The following is a 27746-nucleotide window of genomic DNA, read 5'->3' as shown; positions in this document are numbered from 1 at the left end:
CCCAGCAACATTTCTCCAGCTTATTATCATTACCTTCCTACAGCAGCAGTGTGTTCACCAAAACCAAGAAATTAATATTGGTATACAGCATTCACGGGACTGGCTTGGAATTTGCAGTGGAGCCCAAGCTGACTTTATTGAGGATCCTTATGGTCCTGGCTTCCTGCAAGCTAGCATTACAAGGTTGTGCCACCATGCAGATATTTGATTCCTCAATAACAACCAAAACAGATTTGTGACATTATAATTTCAAAACTAATAAGAAATCAATTTAGAAAATAAATTTAATAAACTTGTTTTCTTTCACAAAGTTAAGCTGTCCACACCCCCATGCAAAGTTAAAGATCTAGGTCTAGTCATAGCACATCGCTTAGTAAATAGAAGCAAAGTAACATTTGAAGGAATACCATCGTCTGCACCTGGAAGGTGGGTTATTAGGCATATCTTCTTTTGCTGTAACTCTGGCCTTACCTCAGAGGTGCTGTTGCCCTCTAGTTTTAGCTCTGTTGTGAAAGAAGTGTTGGGTGGTGTCTGGGATTATAAACACTTTGCAAAGTTGAGTGCATGTCAGGCATTTTAGGATAGCGCTAAGCTTGTAATTCATCTTCAGAGTGTCATGGATATTGACTTTGTGTTGGGCAGTTTGCTTTCAGCTCTTGCATTTTGTTCATGAAAATGTGAGCAATACTGGTGTGAAAAGTGCTTGATAATTCAGGCCTATTCCTGAGGGTTGTGTCTCAGAGGCAAACACAGACAGTAAAAGTGTGACAGTTCTTATAAAAATTAGTGACATTTAGAAACTGACTTCTGGGAAAGCTCTGGGTTTTAAATTCTGGGAATCCATTAAGACTGGGGGCAGATTAACTGTGGAAAGCTCAGTCTCCAGTTCCTTGTTCACACGTCCAGTGTGAATCCAAGCTCTGCTCTTTCCTTGATCCTGTCCAGAGAGTGCCTATTTTCCCACCCCCAGAAGCTTCAGTGTGGTGTGTTCAGATGTCTTGTCCTATCATGGGAGAACAGTCTTGTGAGTCACCAGGGGGTCTGACAAGTCGAGCCACTCAAAGCCCTTTCATTCCAAGTGTCCTTGATCTGCAGGAGCAACTCCAGCAACTCCATAAATCTCTTGAACAAGTTTTCACAACTTAGCTGTGTGTCTGCAGTAAAATAAAGGCAGTGTCTGTGCTCCATCTTATTCCAGACTCTTGCTGTATTTGTGATGGTTAAGGTGATAGCCTCGAGAGTCACTGTCTTGAGCTGTCAGTTTATCATCATCTCATATTAGGAGCCTGATTCATTCATTCAGTCAGTAGAAACTGAGCATTTTGTGTGCTAGGAACAATTTTACATGCTGGGATATAGCACAGAATACCAAGCTGATTTTCCAGACTAGACTATAGATCTGTGACTAGGTAAGTTTAGTTTAGTTGAAGATCTGTGCTGTTGTGGAGAAAAGTGGGGTAGGGAAGAAGATAAGAGTTGACTGTGTGTGTGTGTGTGTGTGTGTGTGTGTGTGTGTGTGTGTGTGTGTGTGTGTACACGCTCACATATATGTTTAACGTAAGTGTTCAGAAAAGCCTCCCTGAGATGAAGAGACATTAGGTTGGTATCCAGAAAAGGAAGAAGGACACTGAGCCAAAATTGAGGAGATAGAACTTCGTTTGAGAAGGAGAAAGGGCCAGAAGAAAAGCTGGAGTGGCTGGACAGCTGGAGGGAGTAGGTCAGAGGTAGTGAGTACTAAGGATCTGGGATGCTGTACATCAGTATAAAAACATCTTTTCATGGCTGGAGAGATGTCTCAGTGGTAGAGATCTGTGACTGCTCCTTCAGAAGACTCCAAGTTCGGTTCCCAGTACTCACAGTCACTCTAACTCTAGCTCCAGGGCATCTTGGGTTATCTTTTAGTTTCCACTGGTACCTGCATGCACCTGGCACACATGCAGATGGAAATACATCTTAAGACCACAGTAACATCGTCCTGTAAGGCAGGAGGTATTCACAGGAACAACATGCTCTCACTCTGCAAACTAGCTTTGCAGGCTCAAGGGTAGAAGTATCCAGAGCAGGTATTCAGAGATCCAGGCAGGAGGATGATGGCTGCACCATGGTGGTAGCAGTGACCAGCTGTGGGGAACAGTCAGTTCTCATTGTAGGTAGAAGTTGGCACCACCAGCATTTCCTGGTGGATGTACAATGCAGTGAGAAAGCTGCAATGAGGTGTTTACTCTGACCTATGAGGAGGTGGGATTGCTATTTACCTGGTGAGGGAGATGGTTGTGCGTGTACTATGCAGGAGGTATTACAGAGAAGACTGTAGAGGCTGGGTGAGGATGTCTTCAGTTGTTGAATGTACTTCAGTCATTTACACACCTCATCCCTTCACTCCAGCTACTCTGATGATGTAAACTTTTCAATGTTTGTATCAAGTGTAAAGTGTATGTTGGTGGCAGGTTCTTGTATCTGTCATCTAACTGGATTAGAAAATTTATATAATATTTAAAAAATACAAACATTATATATATATATATATACAAATATATTACCTACCTTACCTACCATCTATTTATAATGTATCTCCATCATCCATCTATCCACCATGTATCTCTACCTGTCATTTATCTACCACCTATCTGTCTTTCTATCTACTTATCTACCTGCCTATCTGATATCAAACAGACTACCCTGTAGTAAGCAGTAAATGGCATTAGTCCAAATTGGTTCTGTGAGGAGTACAAATGTTTCTGCTGCTGTACTATGTAGACAAACCTGGAGTAACTCTATATGGGCAGAATCAGACACTGGAAACAGTAGTGTTGATTGGAAAATAGGGCTAGGATATAACACTGAAAACCAAGAAAGCTTAAACAAATAGTCCAGTACATGCTAAAAAAAAAAACCAAACCAGCATCATTAATAACACCTTTTGGTGTTTATTCTAGGATCACACTTGGGAAGCTCTCTGTCATCTCACATACTGGGGTCCTGTGTTCTTTGAGAAGGAAGTCTTGCTTCCAGTGCATACCATTTTCATGAGAGGCTGACCTAGTACACAGCCTGTTAGTTATATGGGGAGGAAGACCTGGGTATCTGCATCTGCATCCCATAATGAAAAGAAATCAATGGTCTAAAGCCACCAAGTTGGTCACCACTTAGGTTATAGTAAGTCATTTCTGTAGCACATGTCCTCATACCCCACCAAGTTGTCTTCTCTTGCCAAGGCGTCCTGCTTAATAAATATGAAAAAACTTACCTCTGCTTGAACACATTAGCATGCTGGGAAAAGTCTCATGGGAGCCTGTGACCTTACAACATGCAGATGCTAGCCATGTATGAGGCTGGGAACACTGGCGGAGCATGCTGCACAACTGCCCCCGCCATTCCTTAGACCTGGCTTGCAGCTAGGATCCACTCACTTCTTTTCTTATTGTTAAGGTAGATACGCAAAGACTGCAGGTATACTCCAGTTGTAAGAGACAGGTCTAGCAAATGTGAAGCCCCTAGATTTATCCCTAACACTGCACGTGAAGATATGTGGATATTCAGAAAGAAGTATTGTAACACTGGTCTAGTAGTGTGCTTTGAAAATGTGAAGATGGCTGGATAGTGGTGGTACACACCTTTAATCCCAGCACTCAGGAGGCAGAGGTGGATGAATCTCTGAGTTCAAGGCCAGCCTGGTGAACAGAGTGAGTCCAGGACATCCAGGGTTGCACAGAGAAGCCCTGTGTCAAAAAATAAGCAAGCAAACAAACAAAAATGTGAAGACAGATACTTGTGTACATCCATAATTCTAGTACTTGGGGGGCTGAGGCAGAAGAACTTCAAGTCTAAGGCCAGCCTGGGCTATTTTTCAAGTTCAAGGTTATTCTGGGTCATTTAATGACTTGACATCTCAAGAAACAAAATAAAATAAATGTGAAAAAGAGTAAATCAACATCTATTTAAAAAGCTGTTTAAAAAAATCACTTACACAAAAAACAGTGTTGTGTTGGGGGTGGGGAAATGGTTCAGCACTGGCTGTTCGGTTCCCAGCACCCACATGACAGCTCATAACTCTTCTTTGACTCCAGTCCTAGGGGATACAGTGCTCTCTACTGGTCTCTGTAGGCACTCACACACTCAGTGCACAAACATACATTCTCACAGACACTCATAAAATTAAATAAAATATCCAACAATTTTAAAAATATTTGAATGAAAAATGATTGTTACATCTTTAACAAGACCCACTTGTTAGGCAAGTTAATATATTTGACAATAAGGACTTAGTTTACATTAGACATTTATACTGAGCTGGGTGTTGCTGGCACATGCCTTTAATCCTAGCATTCAGGAGGCAGAGGCAGGTGGATCTCTGAGAGTTCGAGATCAGCCTGGTCTACAAGAGCTAGTTCCAGAACAGCCTCCAAAGCCACAGAGAAAACCTGTCTCGAAAAACCAAAATAAATAAAAATAAATAAATAAATAAATGACATTTATACTGAGTTTATTATCACCATTAGCATTGTTCTAGAAGATTAGTGTAGTAAACCATAAAGGGAAAACAAAACAAAACAAAACAACCCAAGAGGAATGACAGCAAGAGACGAATTAGATAACAAAATCAACTAGTTATTAAGAGCCTCCATGGAAGATAGTCTATATATGCAGTTAAATAAGAATTTGTTATTTATTAAAGGAGCCATTTTGTATCAGTAAATCATTTATTAGGTTTAGTTAAAGACCTTTGGACAATCATACAGTGTATCAAAATAAATCCTGTGAAATAAGCAAACAGGTAATGAGATCAAACACCCAAGGAGCCCAAGCAGTGAGGGAAGATCAAAAGTCAAAGTGATCTGACCACAGAACTGTATTTCTACATAGGAAAAATTCACAAATTGTATGGTAAACTGAGTCACAGGATGTGATCTGTTGGGGTTGTCAACCAGGAAGTTTAAAAAAAAATTAAGTGGTAGTCCATGCCTGTTATTCCAGCACTCAGATTGTGAACGCAAGATGATCATGGGTTCAAATCTGCTCGTACATACTGAGTTTTAGGCCAGCCTACACTACATGAAACCCTGGCTCTAAAAAATAAAAATACAAGTATTTTCTGTCTTCTCTCATAAAAATTTTTGCCACCACAACTTATTTTAATCTTGTTATTTGGTAGCTCCATCCTGTATATGCTCCCCTCCCCTTGAATTTGCCTTCAATTCTAATAGATTAGTGTATCTTTTTGTCAATTTTGTGGAAAGTTGGGTTTCTGGAGAATTTATTTGCAAGTTGGGCATGACAGAAGCCAGGTAGTTGTTAGGTAACTTTACTGGGTATTATCATTACTTTGGGTAGTGACATAGAGATGTAGTAAGGAAAGAGAGGAAAAGTAGTCACTTCTAAGAACTCCTGATGGACCCAGGGGCATGCCGGGTGCGGGGAGGTGTAGGGGTTTCCAGAATTGGGTATGAGCCAGTCTGGGTCTGTCAGTGCCTGAGACTTACTAGCTTTGGTTAGTGTCCAAGATGTTGGGCATTTTAATGACTCATTGGGTGTGGAGACTTAAGATGCTTGTATTTTTAAAGTACTTATTTGCCTAGTTTGATCTGTTAACATTCATCTCTCCCAAACCCCCTTAATAACAAGCTTAGTGTCTGTCATTTGCAGGCCTATTAATTAGATGATTCAGGGTTTCCCCTCACTTACTTGGGAGTTTCTAGATTTTTTTTTCTGGGTATGTGGTTTTAATCACTTGATAGCTCTTTAGCTGGTTGTATTAATGGAGCTGGTGATGTGAACATGCGATCTCCTGGAAACCTTCACTGGTCCTGGAAACGTTGACTTTCAGGTCTGGGAGGGATTAAGTTTGTTTTTTTTTTTTTTTTTTTCATACTTTGATATTTGATCTTAGAGTTATCTTGTATTATTTTCTTCACCTTTTCTGACTTAAACAATCTGTTGGGTTTTGAGTTTTGATAGTTGGATTTTTTTTCTTTTAATTAGAAACAAGGTTGTTTTACAAGTCAATCCCAGTTCCTTTTCCCTCCTCTCCTTCCCTGCCCCCCACTGACTCACTATCCCATCGCCTTTCTGCTCCCCAGGGAGCTGTGAGGCCTTCCATGGGGGATATTCAAAGTCTTTCATATCATTTGGAGCAGGGCCCAGACCTTCCCCAGTGTGTCTAGGCTGAGAGAGTATCCCTCTATGTGGAATGGGCTCCCAAAGTCCATTCATGTACTAGGGATAAACACTGATTCACTACCAGAGGCCCCATAGGTTAACCAGACCTCCAAACTGACATCCTTGTTCAGGGGTTCTGGAATGTTCCTATGCTGGTTTCCCAGCTATCAGTCTGGGGTCCATGACCAACCCCTTGTTCCAGTCAGCTATTTCTGTGGGTTTCTCCAGCTTGGTCTTGATCCCTTTGCTCATCACCCTCTCTGCAACTGATTCCAGAGTTCAGTTCAGTGTTTAGTTGTGGGTGTCTGCTTCTGCTTCCATCAGCTACTGGATGAAGGCTCTAGGATGGCATATAAGGTAGTCATCACTCTCATTATTGGAGAAGGGCATTTGAGGTAGCCTCTCCACTATTGCTTAGATTGTTAGTTGGGGTCTTCATTGTAGATCTCTGGACATTTCTCTAGTGCCAGATTTTTCTTTAAACCTAAAATGGCTCCCTATATTATGGTACCTCTTTTCTTGCTCCCTTGTGTCCTCCTCTCTCCTCCCCTTCTCCCCTTCTCTTTTTCCTAACAATAGTTGGATTTTTAACAATAAAGGGGATTTGGAGGCTTTGCAATAATTTGTTACCCTACAGTCACTTGACCAGTTAGTCATCTTTTGGGGCAGCTGTATGTCTAGTGCTGAAGTATTGCAAATCAGTTAAGGGCAGCCTGACTTTGAGCACCTCTGGGGAAAGGGTAGCAGTGTAGTTAGATTTGGGGTCCAAATTTTAGGGTCAGGCTGAACTCCACACTCTTGCATTCTTGGGGCTTCCTGCCTTTAAGGGCAAGGGTATGTGTTGGATGTTGGTGTCAGGTGAGAGGCAGCCTGTGGATGGAGAAGCTGCCTGTGTGCAAATGCCGAGTTCTCTAGCAGTTCTACATTAGAGTTCTCTAATAGCTTCAGCTTTCAGACAGGTGTGTCCAGCCTTTTGACATTGAACACATTGTCAACCATACTGTTTACATTTGAGAACTGCCCACTCAAGTTACAACATAATAACGATACACATAAAGATCTCATAATGTTTTAAGGAAGTTTACAGTTTTGTGTTGTACTTCTTTTATAACTGTCCTGGGACACATGCTTCCTGGACCACACATAGAGTTTGAACTGTGAGTACTTGATGAGGTCCCAGGTTTTACCATGGATGGCAACCAAAGCTGTCAATAGGCTTTACCAACTATCACTGACCTGCCATTCACCAAGCCCTGAACGTTGGAGAGTCATGATTTTATTAATACATTAAATATGCATCTGTTTGTCAACATATGCAAACAGTATCAGAATGCTAATTTATTAAAGACTAGACTGACCATAGACTAGAATAATCTTGTCTGTTTGGCTAATGTGAAGACAAAGCCAAATTACTCTAAGAATTATTTACTTTTAATAGGTAAATAATGTTTGAAACAAAATCTAATCAAATGAAGTCTTTTGTGATCCCACCTCATGAGATAATGAGGTTAACAACTTAACCCTGTTTCTCTTCCAGGGTAACTGTACTTGCAGTGATTGCTATTGCTCTGTGACTTTTGTTTTTCAGTAGCCCTCCGGGTTTTTGTTCTGCACACTGCTTGTCAACATAGGGGAAGCCAGAGGGCAGGCAGAAGGCTGCATGACTGCATGAAATGCAATAAAAGGGAGTAGGCTGGATGACTCACAGTGCAGGGGCAGTTTCCTGGTCTAGTCAGCAGTAGGTACATGTCTGCATTAGAGTCTCTGCCCTGGCACCCCTGCCCAAGACAGTTTGGAAGAGCAGCATCAAGGCTTACTTTTCAGTAAATCTAAACAAGCACAGGTCTGGTGCCTCCTAGGTTCTCTGTAAATTGTGATTGTCCCATCCTGCCCAAACCTTCTCTGACCATCCAAGCTTTCTACAGCTGTTTATACTGCAGTCTAGTTTTACTGTGGCACATTGAGTGTTTTGTTGTTGTTGTTGTTTGTTTTTGGTTTTGTTTTTTTGCCACTCTAAGATGACTTTCCTAACTCTATTTGGATCTTGTAAGTTAGTTCTTTGTAACTTCCTTATTTTTCCCACTTGTATTGCCTACAAAGAGATTGGTCTATTCTAAGAAAATCAGCACTTTATGTAGTAATTCTAGTAATTTAGGATTTTTTTTTTTTTTAACCAAAGCCAAATCAACTAACCAAACCACCTAGGAGCTGTAAAGATGGCTCAGTGGTTAAAAGCACTCATTGCTTTTGCAGTGGTCTCAACTTCAATTTGCAGCACTGCCAGTGTCCGGTGGCTCACAACAGTTCCAGAGTTAGGCTCTGATGTCTCTGGGCCTCCATGGGTACCAGCATGTGCACATACCCACACAAAGACCCAAACTTGAAAATTAAAATAAATATTTTAAGAAAAGGGCTATTTGTCAGATTTCATTAGCTCTTCAATGAACCACTTTTGCTTTTATCTAGCTGACATGATAGCTGCATGAATAATGCTCCCTGAAGTTCACATGAAATCACTTCACATTTGGAGGTTGGGGCATTCTTTTATACACGTAGCACTTTATTGAGATATAATTTGCATGCTGTACAATTTTCCATATAAAATTTACTGCTCGGTAATTTTTATTACTTCATCATAGTTGTGTGAATCATCCATCACTTTAATCAATTTTTAGAAGACTTTCACAAACTTTTCTTCCACTAACAAAACCCCAATTAGCTCTTGTCCCCATTTCCCTAACCGCCAGTCAGCCCTGGGCAAGGACTGTTCTGTTTTGTATCTAGAGATTTACTATTTTCACATTTCACATAGATGTCTGGAATGTTTTCAAGACTTGCCCATGTTGTGTCCTGAATTACAGCTTCATTCCTTTCTGCTGGATAAATATTCCATAGCTGGGGTGAACTCTGCTGCTTGTAATCCCCCATCATACATTTGTATGGAATTTCTTTTTTAATTTAATTAATTTATTTTATGTGGACTGGTGTTTGATCTGCATGTGAGGCTGTGTACACATATGTATGTCTGATGCCTGTGGAACCAGAAGAGGGCAGAAGCCAGAGGAAGGTGTGGGATCCCTTAGCATGGGAGATGGAGGTGGTTGTGAGCTACCATGTAGATGCTGGGAATAGAACCCAGGGCCTCTGTAAGAGCCGTGTTCTTAACCACTGGAACATCTCTCTAGACCCTGGAATAGAATTTCTTAATGGCAAAGAAGCACTTTATGTTTTTGCTCTTCCTGAAGTGTAGACAAGCACTTTACAGATAGACGGTCCAGATGGCCGGGAGGAAACAACAGTTTGTTTCTACCTGGTAAACATCACTGCAGTGTTTCCTTCAAATGGCAAGAGTAATTATTTGAACATTTGGGAATTACCTATGAAATCAAAACACAAAATGCTTTAATATGTTATTCTTGGTTAGAATGGATAATTTTCTTTATTTAAAAAGATTTATTTATTTATGTGTATGAGTGCTCTGTCTTCCTGTACAACTGCATGCCAGAAGAGAGCATCAGATCCCATTATAGATGGTTTTGTAACCACCATGTGGGTGCTGGGAATTGAACTCAGGACCTCTGGAAGAACAGTCAGTGCTCTTAACCACTGAGCTGTCTCTCCAGCCCAATAATTTTCTAATAGGAAAATGTTAATTGTATAAATAGTTTTCCCTGTGATTCTTATGCATTTCATTTTCCTGTTTTCCCTGCTCATTTCCACATAGGCCATTCCACAGTGTCCTTATAGGATAAACCAGCCCTGGTTTGTTTACTCAACAGAGTGGCTGTGAGTCTGAAGCTCACATATTCACTTTGCACTGTTGTGAAACTTACTGTGTCACATAGGCATATTACTGTACACTCTCATCAGTAAAATAGGAAATCACCAACTTTGTGGGTTGGTTGTGAAGATTAAATAAGTTAATATAAACAAAGTACTTTGGCATATGGAATATGTACATTGATAGTAGCCGTAATGTGTCAGTTTGCATGGCAATATACAGGCATGTTAATACATGTATTAAATCAGATTATTTTGGTACTGTGATTATGTTTGATACATGACTTTTCTTACCTTGAATAATTGTGTACATTCAGTTCTCAGTACCACAAAAATGTTAGTGCAGTTTTGTCTGTCAGCAACTTTCCCATGTGAACTCAAACCAATTATGTTCTAAAAGGGAAGAGAGGGAGAGGTAGGCTCCAGAAATGGTTAAATAGCAAGAGGAGAATGGCCCAAAGGTGGGAGTCAGGTGATGGATTCTCATATGCGCCAACATAGTTCCTTTCCTGTGGTGATGACTACTGACCAAAGGAATGTATTTTTTTTTTGCATATTTACAAATCTTAATCTAAGATGGACAAGGAAATGTCTGATGCCAAACAAAGACAGAGACATGGAACACACTTTATCAAGTCAAAGGAATGGATTCTTTTTTTTTTCTCCAATCATTTATTTAGTTTATAAATAAAGTCATGCACAATTATGATACAGAATACAGTATGTTCACAATGGCATAGCTAAATTAAACCAATTAACATGTTATATCACACATATTCATCATTTTTGTTTTGAGAACACTTAAAGTATACTATCTCACAACTTTTAAAATATAGCATATTATCATCAACCATATTTATCATGCTCTCAGTAGACCTCAAGACTTCAGAGAGTCCATGCCTCTTGTCCAACTTCAGTTTAATATCCTTAAACCAATCGTTTCCCCATTGTTAAAAGACCCACATTGAAGCCTAATAGCCACAATTCTGTTCTCTGTTCCCATAAGTTCATCATTTCTAGGTTACACATAAAATTGAAATTGTGTGACATTTGTCTTCCAGTGTGTCACTTATTTTTTTTTTTTGGCAAGCATATAACTTTACTACTTACTAAAGATGAAATCAAATTTGCATGCACAGGTGAGCACTCACTGAAACACCTTGGATTCATCACATATTTGAGTTTCAATTGCATATATATATATATATATACACATATATATATATATATATAGAGAGAGAGAGAGAGAGACAGAGACAGAGACAGAGACAGAGAGAGAGAGCAATAATGGCAATATGTTATGTATCAATAGCAGCAACAGCTTTTCCAGGTTCTGCAGTCCTTTGAACAAAATTGTAGAGACATCCAACACACTCCATTTTAAAAAAACAAAAAACAAACAAAAACAAAAACAAACAGACAACAACAACAACAACAAAGTAAAAAACAGAATCCCAGGAAACAGCACAGTTCTGTTACTCTTGTGGTACTTGGCACCATTTTTTTTTTTTAAATTAGATTCTCAGTCATCATCTGGGAGGAAACCATTTTGAGCAACATCATTAAAAACAGCTCTGATAAAGCATCGTCACTACTATGTATCATAAAGCAGGTCCACATATGAGTGAGTACATATCATGTTTGTCTTTTTGTGATTGGGTTACCTCGCTCAGAATGGTTCCATCCATTTTCCTGCAAATTTCAAGATTCCATTGTTTTTTTCTGCTGAGTAGTACTCCATTGTGTAAATGTACCACAGTTTCTCTATCCATTCTTCGGTTGAGGGGCATCTAGGCTGCTTCCAATTTCTGGCTATTACAAATAATGCTGCTATGAACATGGTAGGAATGGATTCTTAACATCATTATGTTCATTACGGGTTTCAGAACTGGAGTTTTCTTTGACTTTCACTAAGAATTTAAGATATTCCAACATAAACATCTATCAAAACATCACACAAATACCGTCAAATGTATTGCTTCTTAACCACTCAGTAAAGATGGGGGTGGGGGTTAGGATGAAGAAAGGGGTTCAGTTCCCTGCATTGTATATCATTTGGGAATTACTGTTTTCTTGTTTTTTGACCACAGTAGTCTGAACGGTTGTACACTCATTCACTTACTGCTTTGCAAGCATGTCTTTTACATAATGCTGCACCATGGGAATGACTCACAGGTGTTTGGAACAAGTATTTACAGGAGTGCCCTTCCTTGAATGGCTCAGTGGGGTTCCCCACACTCCATTGAGAAAGGGCTTCAGGGGTGGGTGGAGCTTAGTTTTGCAAGAAACTTTAAATCACCACCCCAGGGTAGCTTCCTTTATCTGAGGAGTAGGGAGACCAGGCTAGCTCATCACACTCATGGGGAAGAGGAGCTGGGGTTCAAGCCCTGTGGGGCTTGTATCTGTGTCTCCATGTATCAGCTTTCTCCCTACACTCCTGCCCTTCACTCCCCAGCCAAAGTCTTGCTTCTGCCAGGGTTATTTTTAGCATGCAGCTTTCTAATGAACTTTGAAGTGTTCTGATCTGTCTTCAGTGTCAGGTGGATTGACTTAAACATTTCTTTCCGGTGGTTTTGATGCTATGTCTCTTTGTAGTTGACTTTTATACTGAAAGAGTAGAAAAGACTAATCCAGAGAAGGTGGAGCCAATATTCTCTTTGATTTCTTCTGTAATTTAATAGCATTAATGAAAATCAAAATGGAAAATACATAATAAGTCAAGCTTATTTCCATCCCCTTCCAGGGCTGTCATATTTGCATATACTGTTTTATTTAGCTAACAAACCAGAGTATAGATGGAACTTCATCCCATGTGTTTTTCACAGTCTTTATCATAATCATCTTTATGTTACTATGCAGTTTTCTTAATTATTTTTATGATTGCTTAATATACCATTTTCATATTTTAACAGTTCTCTATTGTCTAGCTAATTTCTAATTATTTCTCATAATAACGCTGCATTGAACATATTACGTGCAGCCATTATACTATTGTACATTATTTCCTTGGGTTCTTGAAGTATATTGCCAAATTACTTTCTGAAAGTGACTAACCAATTAATATTTCTGTTTCAATATAGCATTAACCAATGTTGCCAGCTTCAGGTGTGAAGTTTTTTCACTAGGAGTACCTTCCTAACCATAGCCTTTGTAGCCATGATTTTTAGAAATATAGTGAGACAGGGCCCAAGTTTAGTCTCCAGAACCCATGTTGGGTCACTTATAACTAACTACCTGTAATTCCAGCACCAGAGGATCTGATGCTCTCGTTTGGCCATGTGGTTCACACACATACACACACACACACACACACAAATAATAATAAATAATTTTTTTAAAAAAATAAATACAGTGAGGTTATGTTGTTGTCATCCCAATTTCCCAGAGAGTGTGTGACTCAATTTTTGGAGGGTCTCACTATAAAGGCTCAAAGAAGCTGTCCCCCAAAACTAGACTTTGGGGGACTGAAGAGATGGCTTAGCAAGCAGTTAAAAAGAGCACTGGCTGTTCTTCTGAAGGATCTGGGTTTGGGGCAGAAGACATGGTCCAGCCATTAAAGACTAGGCTCAACCAAAGGACTTGGAATTGATTCCCAGCACCTACATGGTGGCTCATAACTGTCTGAAATTCTCATCCAGGGAATCCAGCACCCTTTTCTGGTCTCTGAGTACCAGGCACATACATGTTGCATAGACATCAATGCAGGCAAAAAACACCTGCTCATCAAATAAAAACAAATCTTAAAAACTATAGACTTCATTTACCACTATTTCCGAAAATACAGAATTTATTTTCTGATATAACCATTAACAGACATCTTTGAGAAATAAATCTGTAGGAAAGGGAGCCAACCTTTGATACAGTGGAAATTACCACTTCAGGTGGGGCAGAGATGCTTGCATCATAACATTTCATCCCAGTAGTTAAGAGACCTAGCCTTGTTGATTCATTCATTAAGTAATTACCCAGAGCCTACAACATGCCAAGCTTTTCTCAACGCACAGCAGTGAACAAAGCCAAGAAGTGCTGGCCCCCAAATAGACTGTGAGACAGGAAAAAAACAATACAGATTTGTCCTCTAAGGGAAGATTCTGTTCATGATGTTTTAGACTTGTGTTTTGGGGTGAATGTGCTAGTGTCTATCTAAACAGGGGACTTCTGATTTAAACAGATACATTGTCTGTAACCTCAAGGAACTGGTAATGTATAGGGGGAAACAATTATAAAGAATGGTAATTACTGTGGTGGTACTATATATACATTGTATTGTCAAAGAGAGATAAAGAGAAGGAGCCTAATCCATATTTGGGGGATTCCTAAATTCCTTTTTCAATGCATGAGGGATATCATGCATATTTAAGCTATCATCATGGAACTGAATCACATGGCTACTGTGGATTGAAAATTGTGGAATGAAAATGTCTTCATGCACTAAACGCCTCATTTCAATTTAAGTCACAAATTTACTCATAGTTACCTACATGCTTTCATATGTTTATGCGATTTTTATGTTGCCTGTCATAGGTACTGGAGTTTCACAAAACACTTCCATTGTGGATAGAAAGCACAATTGGAATAAGAATCTTATTGTATACCCTTGAAAACTTTTAAAAGTTACAGGGTAGCATGAAAACCCAGGAAATCAATTAGTAGTCTGGAGACAGGTTACAGCAGTGGTTCTCAATCTGTGGGCCACAACTCCTTTGGTTTCATAGGAGTTGCCTAAGACATCATCAGAAAACATAGATACATACATTACAGTTTATAACAGTAGCAAATTACAGTTGTAAAGTAGCAACAAAAATAATTTTATGGTTGGCGGTCACCACAACATGAGGGTCGCAGCATTAGGAAGGGTGAGAACCGCTGGGCTGTAGTGTGGCTAGGAGGAGGTATAAAACAGACTTTTGGTTCTGCCTATCTGTCCTGGGCATCATCAGTTCCTAAAGTTTTGACATCTGTAGGATGTGATAGGAATCAAATAGTTCCCATAATATAATTTTAGAAAATTAATAATAATTTTACTTTTAAAAGATTGATTCAGACTGATTCAAAAGAATAAAAGTTGATAGTACTGTAACTGTCACCAGTTGATGATAGAGGTAGAAGGTATGATTAGCAATGTTGCAGAAAAGAGTTAACCTGGCATCTGCCCAATAATTATCATGTGCAAGAAGGATGGTTACCAGCAAGTTAACAGACCCACAATTACTTCCTTCAGAGGAGTTGGAGGTATAATGAAGTCATTGGTAACGGATTTCCTTGGGATCTTTCCATTACTACACACAGCTCAAAGAGCAACTTTTAAGTTGCCTTTTCCTTAGACAGTTGAGTGCTTTTGACTTAGCATAAAGTTCATGAACTAAGAAAAGTAGTTAGACACAGATGTCCATATCTTTCCACTCAGTGTATCTCATTACCTTTAACTGCCTGTTAAAAAACCATGCTTTGATTTTCACCTTCACAATATAAATTGCCATCACCAGGCTTAGCAAATGAAACAGATTTACTTACGGTAAATGTAAGTAGTTATGCACTCCAGGTCCTTGACCGTGCTTTCCCAGAGGACATGCGGTGTCTTTGAAAAATCCTATTATAAGATTTTATTTGCAGGTGCAGTGAACACAAGGCTGAGAGCCTCCATGTTTTATTGCCTCCCAACTTCATCATGCCTGCTCACTCTATTGAAAACTGGCAAAACGATACACATCAGTTCTTTTATTCTTTTGTTACTACTCTGTGCAAATAAAAGCATCTTGGGGATTTAATGAAGCAGTGTGTCCTTGGAGGGAGCTTTGGGGAATCTGAGTACACAATCTTTGTCTTTAATACTAGAGGTTTTTGTGTAAAGCAGATTGACAGGAACCAAATTAAGCTCTCACTGCTGGACTAGTATTGCCACATGAGTGCCTGAGTCACACGAGTTCCTGTGTAGCAGTGACCTTAGAGATGAACGTATGCAGTGTGTTTTGGGGATGTACTAGTGGACAGTTGGGACAGTGGGAACTAGAGCAGAGCTGTGGAACTATCATTCCATTTTGGAAATGGCCTATTTAAACCAGGAAATAGGGGCTGATGCCCACGATGGCAGTTCAGGGAGGAGAAGAGTTGCAAATTGCTCAACAATAGCCCAGAACACTTACAGGAATCTGTCCTGGGTGAAAGGCAGTACCAAAGCTGGCTTTGCCCTTCACAGGCATTATTGGCTTTTCGTCGTAATCCGGGAAAGACAGTTACAATGGATCTGTGCTGTAAAGGTACAGGCAGCAGTCAGGACCGATGATATGTGTGCTTGTCATTACTTATTGTCTTCAGGTTCTGTGAAATCCTAGCCTATCAGCTTCGTGCTCCTTATTGCTGACCTATGCAAATGTAAGCTTGCATGATGACTACCACATGGATAACCCAGATTCTGCTGCAATTTCAAAGTTTTGGTACTTTGTTATCAGTGATGAATGTTTGGACATCTCCCAGCTAGTGAAAACATGGGATTATGGGTAATATAGTTCTGAACTGCCAGCCCAAGTGAGGTTGAGAGCAGGGCTGGTTTGTCTTGTATTTGTTTGCAGGCTTAATTTCTGCTAGCACACCTCTTCTCATCCCCCGGGCTGGTTGCATTCACTGCTGAAGAAAACAGCTCTCTGGCTTAGTTCCAGTTTATAGCAGCCCTTGCTATATGTGACTAGCCAGTTCTTGACTTAGGGTTAGTAGGTGTCTTACCAATAACACGTGCATGACAATACTGTTTAAGAAGTGTGGCAAATACAGCCCTTTGCTAAGGGTTAAAAAAACAAAAGAAGCTGTGTTTCTCTCTTTCCAGCATCTCTTCCTAAATGAAGACAGAATCTGTAAGCATATAAAGAAATCCGAGAAATGACCAACTTAGTGTTTCTATTTGTTTTCTACTAAACATTTGTGAGTGAAAATAAAATTTGTACTTGGCAGTGGCTGGTGCTCTATCACAGCTCCCAAGAATATTTAGTGTGTTTGGGGGCACACGACACATACTGATTTAGACACTGAAGGATCATTCTTAGTGTTTGCTTCAGCATGTAAACTGCAGAAGTTTACAAAGTGATTTCCAGGAGAGCTCAGAAATGCTTTCTCTGTGGTTCCCTGACTGTGTTTCTTCAGTACCTCTTGTGGCCCTCCCTGTATGTTGGCACTGTTTGCAGTGTCACGGCACTTGGTTTGTATCTGTCTAATCTGCCTCTGAATCACAAGTACTTTGTGTAGTGCTCACTCAGTGCTTGTTTGAAGAACCATCAAAATGCCGGGGATGTTGTCACATTGTCAAACACCACCAGTTTAACTGACCTTTATTTTCTATTATTTTGAAGCTGTGGTTATAGAAACGTAGCCTATAAAAGGGAGATTCAGAGCCTGACAGAATGTTATTATATTACTGAGAGAATCTTTGTAGAAATATCACATCTGTCTTAATTAAAGTTTGCACTTAGTAGGCACAGTACAAAAAGGGGACAGGGACATTCAATTTTTGCCTTTAGCTATTTTCTGGGCCTCTGACTTGGAGGGGTTTATCCTTTTTTCTTCCTCCTTATTTGAGACCTAGTTGGCTCTTTTAATCTTAAATCCAGTTTTTTGCCTTTGCCAGTCTGATTTTTTATATCCTCATAATTCTATGAAGTAAATTCTTATCTACCAGCCCCCTCCCTTGGCTGTGGCCTTCCCTGTTGCAGCTGTTGTTCTCCAGGCACCTCTGACTCAAGCTAACTAGTTACAGCACAGCCATTGCCAAAAGTGCTACAAATACGTTTACTAAGTATAGTTCTCTATGAAATAATATGGAAAGCTGAGTTAGAACATTGTACAAGTTGATTTCCTAAGAAAATGTATACCCTTGAAAGAGCACATCAGGTTCCTTAGGAAGCCATTGATTCAGCTGTTAAGGATTGTGGTGATTGTCAGTCACACAGTTGTTAATAACGTTGATGATTACAAGAGGGATTGCAGAGGCTGAAAAATTAGATATGCATGTAGTATAGAGTGTAGTAATGTAAAAATGCCAAGTTCTGTCCTTGCCTATCTTTGATGATATGAGAACATGAATTATATGATGAATGACATCTATGGTCTGACATAGAACATATATACAGTTTTACATTTGTGTGTGTGTGTGTGTGTGTGTGTGTGTGTGTGTGTGTGTGTGTGTGTGTGTGTGTGTTTATATGTATCACCCATGGCATACATGGGGAGGTTAGGTGACATCTTTAGAGGTCAGAGGACAACTTTTGAGCATAGGTCTCCTGTTACCTTGGGTTTCAGGGATGGATGTTAGGTCCAAATGCTTTGGCCTGCTGAGCCATCGTGGTGGCTCTCATGTACAGGACTTTTTAAATGGTCTAATAGTAGTTCAAGTTGAGTATCCCTTATCTGAGATGCTTGGGACAGGAAGAATTTAGGATTTTTAAAAATGGATTTTTACTATGTATTCTGTGAACAGTACCCCAGTCTAAATACAGAATTCATTTCTGTTTTATATATGCAACACATACATAGCCTCAGGATAACTTTACATACTTTTAGTAATTTTTATGTATAAGGCAAGCTTTCATAGTATGGAATTTTCACAAATCACATCAGTGTTCAAAAAAGTTTTAGAATTGAAGCCAGTGCACACCTTTAATCCCAGCATTCAGGAGGCAGAGACAGGTGAATCTTTGAGTTTGAGGCCAGTCTTGTTAACAGAGTAAGTTCCAGGACAATAAGGGATACACAGGTAAACCCTATAAAAAAAAGTTTTATATTTGAAACATTTCTGATTGAGTGTTTTGGACCAGGATGCTTAAACCGCTACTACAAGTTGTAATTTTACCTTCTGTATTAACCTTGGACAAGTATACAAAAGAACCATCAATGTGGATACTTTCTTTTTTTTTTTTTTTTTTTTTTTTTTTTTTTTTTTTGAGACAGGGTTTCTTTGCATAGCTCTGGCTGCCCTGAAACTTGCTCTGTAGACCAGGCTGGCCTCAAACTCACAGAGACCCACTGCCTCTGCCTCCCTAGTGTTGGGATTAAAGATGTGTACCACCACCACCTGGCAGTGTAGGTACTTATATACACGCATATTCAACTTCTTTAAACAACCAAAACCACTTTGTTATGAGGAATTGCAAATCTTCCTTTTATTTTACTCATTTCAAGAAGTCTTTTTTTTCTTTTGTGCCTGTAGTCAGGCTTACATGTGCATACATACATGTTCACACATGCATGCTGTATTTGTCTTATTTAGGATAAATTTCTAATTTGTTAGATTTTTTGTTATTTTATTTTATTCTAACATTTATATTTTAATATCTTATTATTTCTGGAAACTTTTCAGTTGTTATGTCTTCAACTATTTCCTCTGTTCTATCACATCTTCATCTTTGGTTCCTCTTATACATACGTTAAATCGTGTCATTTTTGTCCTCCACTTAAGAGTATTCTGGTTTCTAAGTTTAAATTCTATTTTATTTATATTGGGTACCTTGAGGTTGCTGATCACTTCCTTAACCATATTTAAATTCTGACAAGCCTGACCGTGTCTATTTTAGATTTTTTAAATGTCCAGCATTTCCCGGATTATTTCTTTGTGTGCTTATCGCTCTGCTAGAGTTTGAGAACTTCAGTTTCAGCAGAGCTTTTCCCTGAGCCTTGGTTTCCTTTTCTAAGAAATTGAAAAGCAGAGACCATACCGTCCCGCCAGGAACGTTTTGAGAATTGTTAAGGAGTTCATGGATGAAGTGGGTGCCTTCCTCCTTTCCTCTTCCTCCCAGGCTCAGTCTCTTATTGAGGGTGGTGCTACATGGTTACTGGGTTCTATTAGTTCCTAGAAGGTAAGATTTTGTGAGAGGAGAAAGACTTAACACTTACTGACAGTCTATTAATCTATAGAATCTGGGGAAAGAATGCAAATCACATTTTAAAATTGCTTCTGCAGCACATTTTCCCTTTGCTGGGTTTATATGGGATGTTAATTGGAAGAAACAGCATTAAATCCAGTTGTCACTTGGCTACATCTGTTAAAAAAAAATCATTAAAAAATTTCAGCTGCTGGGCTTCTTGGCTTACTTGAGGAATTTCATGGCTCATAACATGTCTCACTCAGTTTCTCTGCACTTAAGGGATGTTGCATCATCAGCCTGGTTTCTGAGTGTTTGCCATATGAAGAATTGCTAATGCAACGTACTGACTGCTAATAAGATTTAGCAGTCTTACTGGAGTTGACTTTAGAGTCCCGGACTTGAACTGCTTATTTAATTTCTGAGCCTGGGTTTGTTCATTTTTGGAGCAAGGATTGTACCTATGTCAGTGATCTGTTTTGAAGAGAGGAGACAGTGTGTGTATGTAAAGCTTTAGGTATAGGAATTCCTGGTTAATAAGAAATCAGTTGTTGACAGCATGAAAAATGGCAGCTAGAATGAAATATACTACCACCAAATCAATATTTTAATATAACAAAGGGAAAAGAGAGTTTAGTATTTTTACACCTTTTATGGAAAAGGTCACATTGTGAAGAGAGATTTTTAACAGGAGGAAGTTAAACTAAAGAGCAAATATTGATGTATAATAAAAATAACCAAGAATCCAGTGCTTTTGAGTGACAGACGCTGCCAAGAAGCCTGCCGGCGTACTCTTGTACAAGTCTCCTCTGTTACGCTGCACTTTGCTTTTCCATTCTCCCTGGATTCTGTCACCATTTTTTCTCTGTAACTCCCATCCTTACTCTATTCTTGGTAGAGATTTTCTTTGTGTTTGGCACAGCAGTGGCTTACAACAACTCGAAATGTTGTGGTGTTGGGTCTTCGTATTTGTCTTATCAAAGTGATATCCCTCTGGCTTTATGTTATAGAAGGAAATTTAAGCATTAGCAAACTCAGTGTTGGTTTGAAAATGGTTGCAGATAAAGAAACTACTCCAGGATGAGCCTCCTGTCCCTCCTATGCATTCAGATTTAAGACAAAGAAATAATAGTGTTTTCTAGTATAGCTATTACTTTATAAAGTACCATGGAGTAAATACAATAATGAATTTCAGACGTCTTCAAATTCCATGTCCATGAGTAATTTTACCGCAGTGGGCATTACTCAAGACTGAAATTATTTTATACAAAGAAACATTCTTCACATTGTGAGCAGCTGTCTTCTAAGTACAGACCACAATACAGACATTTGAATAACACAGGGAATGATGTTGTTATTTTGTAGTTGTTTTTCTTGTCATTCCAAGAAAGTACAGTCCTGGTCATAGATTTGGAGAGTTGGAAGAAACTTAGGAGATCCAGTCTCTCATTCCCTGCCACCCAGGGAGATGAAGCAATTTATCTGAAGTGTGCTAACTAATGACAGAGCCAGGGAGAGAGGTCCTTATCTGTTAATGCCACAGTGCTTCACTTCTCTGGAGGAAACTGCCTACTCATTCCTGGGTTCCAATGCTAGTCAGTCTTGGGACTAGGGTTTTTATTTATTTATTTATTTATTTATTTATTTATTTATTTATTTATTTTGTGTGACTAACTAGTGTTCTTTTGTTTTCTTGTGTGGGTGTCTGGGAACAAGCTAAGGGCATTTTTTGTTGTAACAATTGAACAGTGTAAGGCATAATGGGGCGCTTGTCTTTAACACTTTTAGCAGTGAGAAAGAAATGGCTGTAGATCAAGTTCTCTGGCTTCTTTGTTAATAGGCAGCTATTTATTTATTTGTGGATTATAATGTGTACGGTATTTGTGTATGTACATGGGTACAAATACATATACATGCATGTGCATGTGAAGGCCAGAGATTTAACATCTGATGTCTTCCTCAACCACTCTTGACATTATATATATATATATATATATATTTGTAAATATATTATTTATTTCGTTATGCATGTGCATAGAGGAGTGCACATGCCACAGTATGCACGTAGAGGTCAGAGAACAGATGGAGGGAGTCAGTTCTCTTCTCTCATGTGGATCCTAGGAGTTGAATTCAGTTCATCACACTTGGTTGTAACAAGTCTTTCCACCAAGCTGCCTGAGTCCTCCTGCCACGTGGGTGCTTTCTGCCAGGCCACCCAAGTTCCACCTGCCCCCACGTTAAGGTCCCAAGTAACACACAGAGGCTTATATTAGATACAAATGCTGCTTGGCCAATGACTAGGATTTCTCATCTGCCAGATCAGTCTTAATTATCATAAATCTACATTTTATAAGACTTATCTTATAGGATGCCAGCAGAATCGTCCTGTCTTCCTGGGCTCACGTGGTGACTCTGCACTTTCTCCTACCTTTCCCAGAATCCTCCTTGACTCCTAGTCCCACCTATCTTGTTTTCCTATTGGGCAACAGTACTTTTTTTATCAACCAATAAGACAATCATATACACAGAGGACCTCCCCCATCACTTGTGGCAGGTGCCTGTCCACTGGGCCCTCCATCTTATTTTTTGAGACACAGTTTCTAATTGAATCTGGAGTTCACCAAATCAGCAAGACTTGCTGGCATCAAATTCCTCAGATCCTCCTGTCTCAGTCTGCCCAGCACGAGGCTTACAGGTGCACCAGGACTCCTGGCTTTTTCACATGGGTGCTGGAATCAAACTTAGATCCATTTGCACACAGGTACTTTACCAACTGATCCTTGTCCCCATCTCATAGGCAGTTTTTTTTTTTTAAGATTTATTTATTTTATGTGTATAAATGTCTGTATGTATATGCACCATGTGCCCATGGAAGTCAGAAGTTGACTCCTGGAACTGGAATTACTAATGGTTGTGAGCTAATGTGTGGGTGCCTGGAATTGAATTCAAGCCCTCATAGGCAGCTATTTGAATGCTGAGTTTCTTAACCTTGATGTCTGGATTCTTATGAAAATAATGTGAATATATGCTTATATTTTGAGAGAAGAGTCTGTAGCTTTCATCAAGGGATATACATTGTTTATAATAAGAACTAAGCCTGATTACACTCTACATACTAATTATACTTGAGGACTCACTTATCTCCATTGCCTTCTGCTAGGGCCCCTTCCTTACTGACAAGTCTTCCAGAGATTTCTAGATCACTCAAGTGGAACCACTAGAGGCCTCAGCCTTTTTCTTGCAGGGTACTTTCCTTGCCTTGCCTTTTTTATTTTTGAGATTATAATATTATCACCCCATTTCCCCTTTCCTTTTTATCCCTCTAAATCCTCCCATATACCCCTTTCTGTCCTCCTTCAAATTTGAGGCCTTTTTTTTCTTTGTTATTGCACATACACACACACACACACACACACACACACACACACACACACACACACATATATAGAGAAATATATATATTTATTCCTAAATATAACCTACTTAGGCCACATAATGTTACTTGTATATGTTTTCAGGGATGACTCTTTGGTACCGGACAGCCAGTAGCTGTGCTCTTCTGTGGGGAAGGCCATCTCTCCACTCCCAGCTTTCACAGTTGCCTATAGTTCCTTGTGTAGGGTTGAGGCCTCCTGGCTTTTTTTGAGGCTGCCTTCTCCTTCCCTTCCCTGCTCCATTTTCAGGACAGGATGTGAGAGAGAGTTCAGAAGAATAATTGAAAAGGGCATGTGAACTGACCTAAGGAACCAAGACTGTTGCACTAAGAAAACATACTGAATTAGAATTCTAGTCAATACCTTGCATATTGACTTTTGAAGTGCCTGTAGTTCTCTAGTTAGGAATCTCTGAACAAGAAACGTTACATTTTCTAGGAACACACTGATAATCCAAGCTTGATGGGTTAGGAGCTGCTCAGGTCTGTCTAGAAAAAAAATGAATATTTCCTTCTTGAATTGCATTTAACTTAGATAAATCTCGCTCATAAGAATTTATTTGAAGCCATATGGTAGTGCTGCACGCCTTTAATCCCGGCACTCGGCACACAAAGGTAGGCCGATCTCTGAGTTTGAGGCCAGCCTGGTCTACAGAGTGAGGTCCAGGACAGCCAGGACTATACAGAAACCCTGTCTCAAAAAACCAAAATTCAAAAAGTAATTCATTTGATGGACTTGCATCTTGAAAAAAAGCTATATAGAAAGCATGTTCTAATATGCAGGTCTAGCATCTGGACACACAAAGGAAAAGCTCGCACAGTGGAAGAGCATGTTCATTTAGAAAGCCTTTATTAAGAACATATAATAAAGGTTTAGGCATCATCTCCCATGATGGAAAATGGGACTGGCCTGATCACAGTCTGCTACAGATACAGGCTTTATGAATAACGGTTCAGGGTTGGAATTGTAGCTCTGTTGGTAGATGCTTGTCCAGTATGTGCAGTGCCTTGGTTGGTGCTTGGGTTTGATCCCTAGCATCACGTAAGTCAGACTCAGTAGTTTGCACCTCTAATTCCAATACTCGAGAGGTAGAAGCAGGAGGATCAGGCATCCAAGGTCATCCTTGGCTACATCAGGTGTTCAAGACCATCCTGGGCTACATTAGACACTGTCTCAGAAGAGGAATAGAAAAGAATTAACAGTTCAGAATGCTATATATTTCAGTGGAGTACCACAAAAGCTGTCCATGCCTGCCAGGGAGAGAAGTGGGGCTAGAGTCACTGCAGTGTTAGCCAAGGAAGCTAGGGTGGACTTTACAAAGACACAACAGATCTTCGAGTTTCATTCTAAAGCTCCAGTAGACATTGTTCAGCAAAAACAACAACAACAACAACAACAACAACAAAAACGGATGTGGGTAAAAACAGTGTGTTTGTACCTTTCCAGCTTTAACTAAAATTGGCACTTACCATGTTCTCTTACTTTATATTTTGAATTAGAGCTCCAAGAGAGAATGGAAGCCCCTGGAGGACCGTAGCTGCACAGACATACCATGGCTGCTGCTGTTTGTCCTCTTCTGCATTGGGATGGTAAGGACACTCAGGCCAACCAACCTCAGTTCTGCATGCAAGGGAAAGAGGGATGGGGAGAGTGGGACCTTCCAATGTATCTGTGTGTTATGTATCTTACTTCCCTCTTCCCTACTGGTTATAACTGGAATAATTGGAGGGCCTAAGATGCTATCAAGGGGGGTTATTTTCCCCTTTAATACAATTCAGTAGTATTTAGTTTTCCTTGTTGTTTTTTATTTTATTTTATTTTATTTTTTTTTGGTTTTAGGGTTTCTCTGTGTAGCTTTGGAGCCTATCCTGGTACTCACTCTGGAGACCAGGCTGACCTTGAACTCACAGAGATCCACCTGCCTCTGCTTCCTGAGTGCTGGGATTAAAGGTGTGCACCACCAAAGCCCGGCCTATTTTCTTTGTTTTTATGTTTTGTTTTGTTGCATGAGAACTGAGATAAAAATGAAGGAGCCATTGGGAGTCTTAGCCCTTTCACCCAATCATTTGAGAAAGCCAGATCATTTGATTCAAGTTCATAGGTGGATTTTTCTGTGCCTCCTGCCAGCTCCCAAATCATGGTGTGGAGACTTACTATTAATTATGAGAGCTCAGCTGATAGCTTAGGCTGTTGCTAACTAGATGTTACACCTTAAATTAACTCACTTTTATCAATTTGATTTTTTTTTTTCTCATGGCTTTATTACCTGTACTCTGTACTGCCCATGTTGCTTCCTCTCTGTCTGGTGACTTGCCAAGTCTTCACCCTTCTTCCCAGTGTCTTCTCTGCCATCCACTGCAATGTGTGGCATCTCTCTGATGGAAATCAAAATGTCGGTGGAGAGGATGAGAAGCAGAGTCTTGGTGCAAGGTGCAGGGTGAATGGCATACCTACTCTGCTTGCCAGAGTTCTGGATGTAGGGATTCATATAGCCAGGATGCTTGCCTCCAAAATAATAGACAGCTGCTTTAGCACTAACTGGTGTTTGGAACCTTGGAGGGCTTAGGAATCCTCATCTGGCCCTGACACCCTCAGTTTATAGATTAAACATCAAACCTAACAAGGAAGCGGACGACCCTCAGGCCACACTGCTAGTGACTGGAAGAGTTGCTTGCCCAGCTCTGCACTTGGTCAGGATTTTCTAGTACCTTTTCCCTCTTCATCAAAGGAACTCTGCGCAGCAGCTTCCTTTTCCATCTCTTAGTCTCCCACTCAGAATGTAGTCACACTGTTTCTAGCAGCCCTGAATTTTCTTGCCCAATCTTCCTGCATTTTCTCTAGGGGTTCTTTTGGGAAGTGCTGACTTTTGTCTGTCTGTAATAAAAGTCTTCAGGATTCCTTGGCTCTCTGCACATCACAGGCATTACCTGAGACTCACAGGGCACAGTAGTCACAGCTCTAGTTATGGTTCTGGCCCCCAGAAGAGGAAAAGAAAACAACACTTTGAATGAAATATGATAAACTTAGGGGAAAAAAGTAAGTACTATTTTAAAGATAAAAGTACAAATTTAGGATACATAGAAAAGGTCAAAATTCTGATTTCTTAACACAGGCCTTCTGAGATACTGTTCAAGAGTTTGCTTAGTTTAGTGGAATGTCATCAGAAGTTCAGCATGCATGAATGTCCACAAAGAGCATGGAAAGACTGCCTAATAAAATCAGTCCACAGCTTTTCCACACTCATTGTAACCCCAGAACAAACAGCAACTGACCTTCAAAATTATGTTTGTGTCATGCCACCCCAAGGTGCTTTTGATTTTCTGTGCTCAAATAGCCCCGGAAAGTGCAATCATTAATGTTAATAGACTGATTTGGGAGTGACTTGAGCGTAAGGAGTTGTTTACTGAAATGTTTTAATGCAGTGGTAATTAATATAATGTCGATTTCATCGTGCTGGTAATTAAGACCCACTGTGTGTGCTTTTAAATACAGGCACAGCTTTCTTTGCTTCGGATTGAATCTTTAAATAGATTGATTGCTTTCCCATGGAATTGAGTTGATGTCAAATCTTGCCATGAGGAGATGGACATAATCTAGAAGTTCTGCATGTACAGCTGAGGTTCATAGTTTTGCTTTTGGTTTCTAGGTTTTGTTTTATATGGTTTTTCATTCACCCCCCTTTGAATCTCACTCTGTGCTAAACTACATCCCAAATGCTCAGGGTTCAAAGTGTTACTCATTTCAAAATCTTAGAAACATTTTGGATGGCAGTTGATATGGCTGAGTGGCCTTCTGCCCAGCCTGATGACTGAGTTTAGTCTGTAGGACTCAACATGGTGGAAGGAGAGAACTGAGTCTCTCAAGCTGTCCTGTGACCTCCATATGCCTGTGTACACACACACAGACACAAACATAAAAATTTAAAATTGGAATATTTATGTACATTTATAATGAGATGAACTATTTGGGGGATGGAACCCAAGTCTGAACAGAATTTCTTCATGTTTCATATATGCCTTCTATTCATACCCTGCAGGTAATTTTATGTAGTTTTGGCTATAATTAATCACAGAAGGTCATACATGGAATTTTCCACTTGTGGCTCATGCTGGTCCTCAGAAAGCTCCAAATCTTGAGGCATTTTAGACTTCGGGTTTTCAGATTAGGAGCATGCAACCTGGATTCATTTTTTATTCTTTAAAAACTCTTTAATCTCAGCATTTGGGAGGCAGAGACAGGCAGATCTCTGTGTTTGAGGCCAGCCAGGACAGGCTCCAATACTCCAGAGAAACCCTGTCTCAAAACCATAAAAACAACATAAAACAAAACACAAAAAACAACAACAAACTCTTTAGCAGTGTTGTTCTTCATTAGCTTTAAAATACTTATTATTTTGTTTGTATGAATGTTTTGCTTGTGTGTATGTTTGTGTACCATACTTGTACCTGGTACCTGTCAAAGTCAGAAGAGAGCTGAGTTATGGATGGTTGTGAGCTGCCCTATGGGTGCTGAGAATTGAACCTAGGTCTTC

General features: G+C 39.7%; 1 protein-coding gene across 5 annotated transcripts in view; it reads left to right on the top strand.

The window, feature by feature from the left end:
• Slc44a1 (solute carrier family 44 member 1) overlaps nt 1-27746 on the top strand; it is a 180395-nt gene that overhangs the window by 22176 nt on the left and 130473 nt on the right. For 4 of the 5 annotated variants that reach the window (XM_027403081.2, XM_027403080.2, XM_027403082.2 and 1 more), the window contains exon 2: nt 24715-24804. In XM_027403081.2, coding sequence (XP_027258882.1) covers nt 24715-24804 — 90 coding nt within the window. Of the gene's footprint in view, nt 1-22488; nt 22543-24714; nt 24805-27746 lie in introns of those variants that run through there. The other variant, XM_027403083.1, reaches the window with a different exon arrangement.

This window comes from Cricetulus griseus, chromosome 2 (genome assembly GCF_003668045.3).
Source record: "Cricetulus griseus strain 17A/GY chromosome 2, alternate assembly CriGri-PICRH-1.0, whole genome shotgun sequence".
NCBI classification, from domain to species: domain Eukaryota; kingdom Metazoa; phylum Chordata; class Mammalia; order Rodentia; family Cricetidae; genus Cricetulus; species Cricetulus griseus.
The sequence above is the reverse complement of the archived record's forward strand: the minus strand, read 5'-3'. Positions and strand labels throughout refer to the sequence as shown.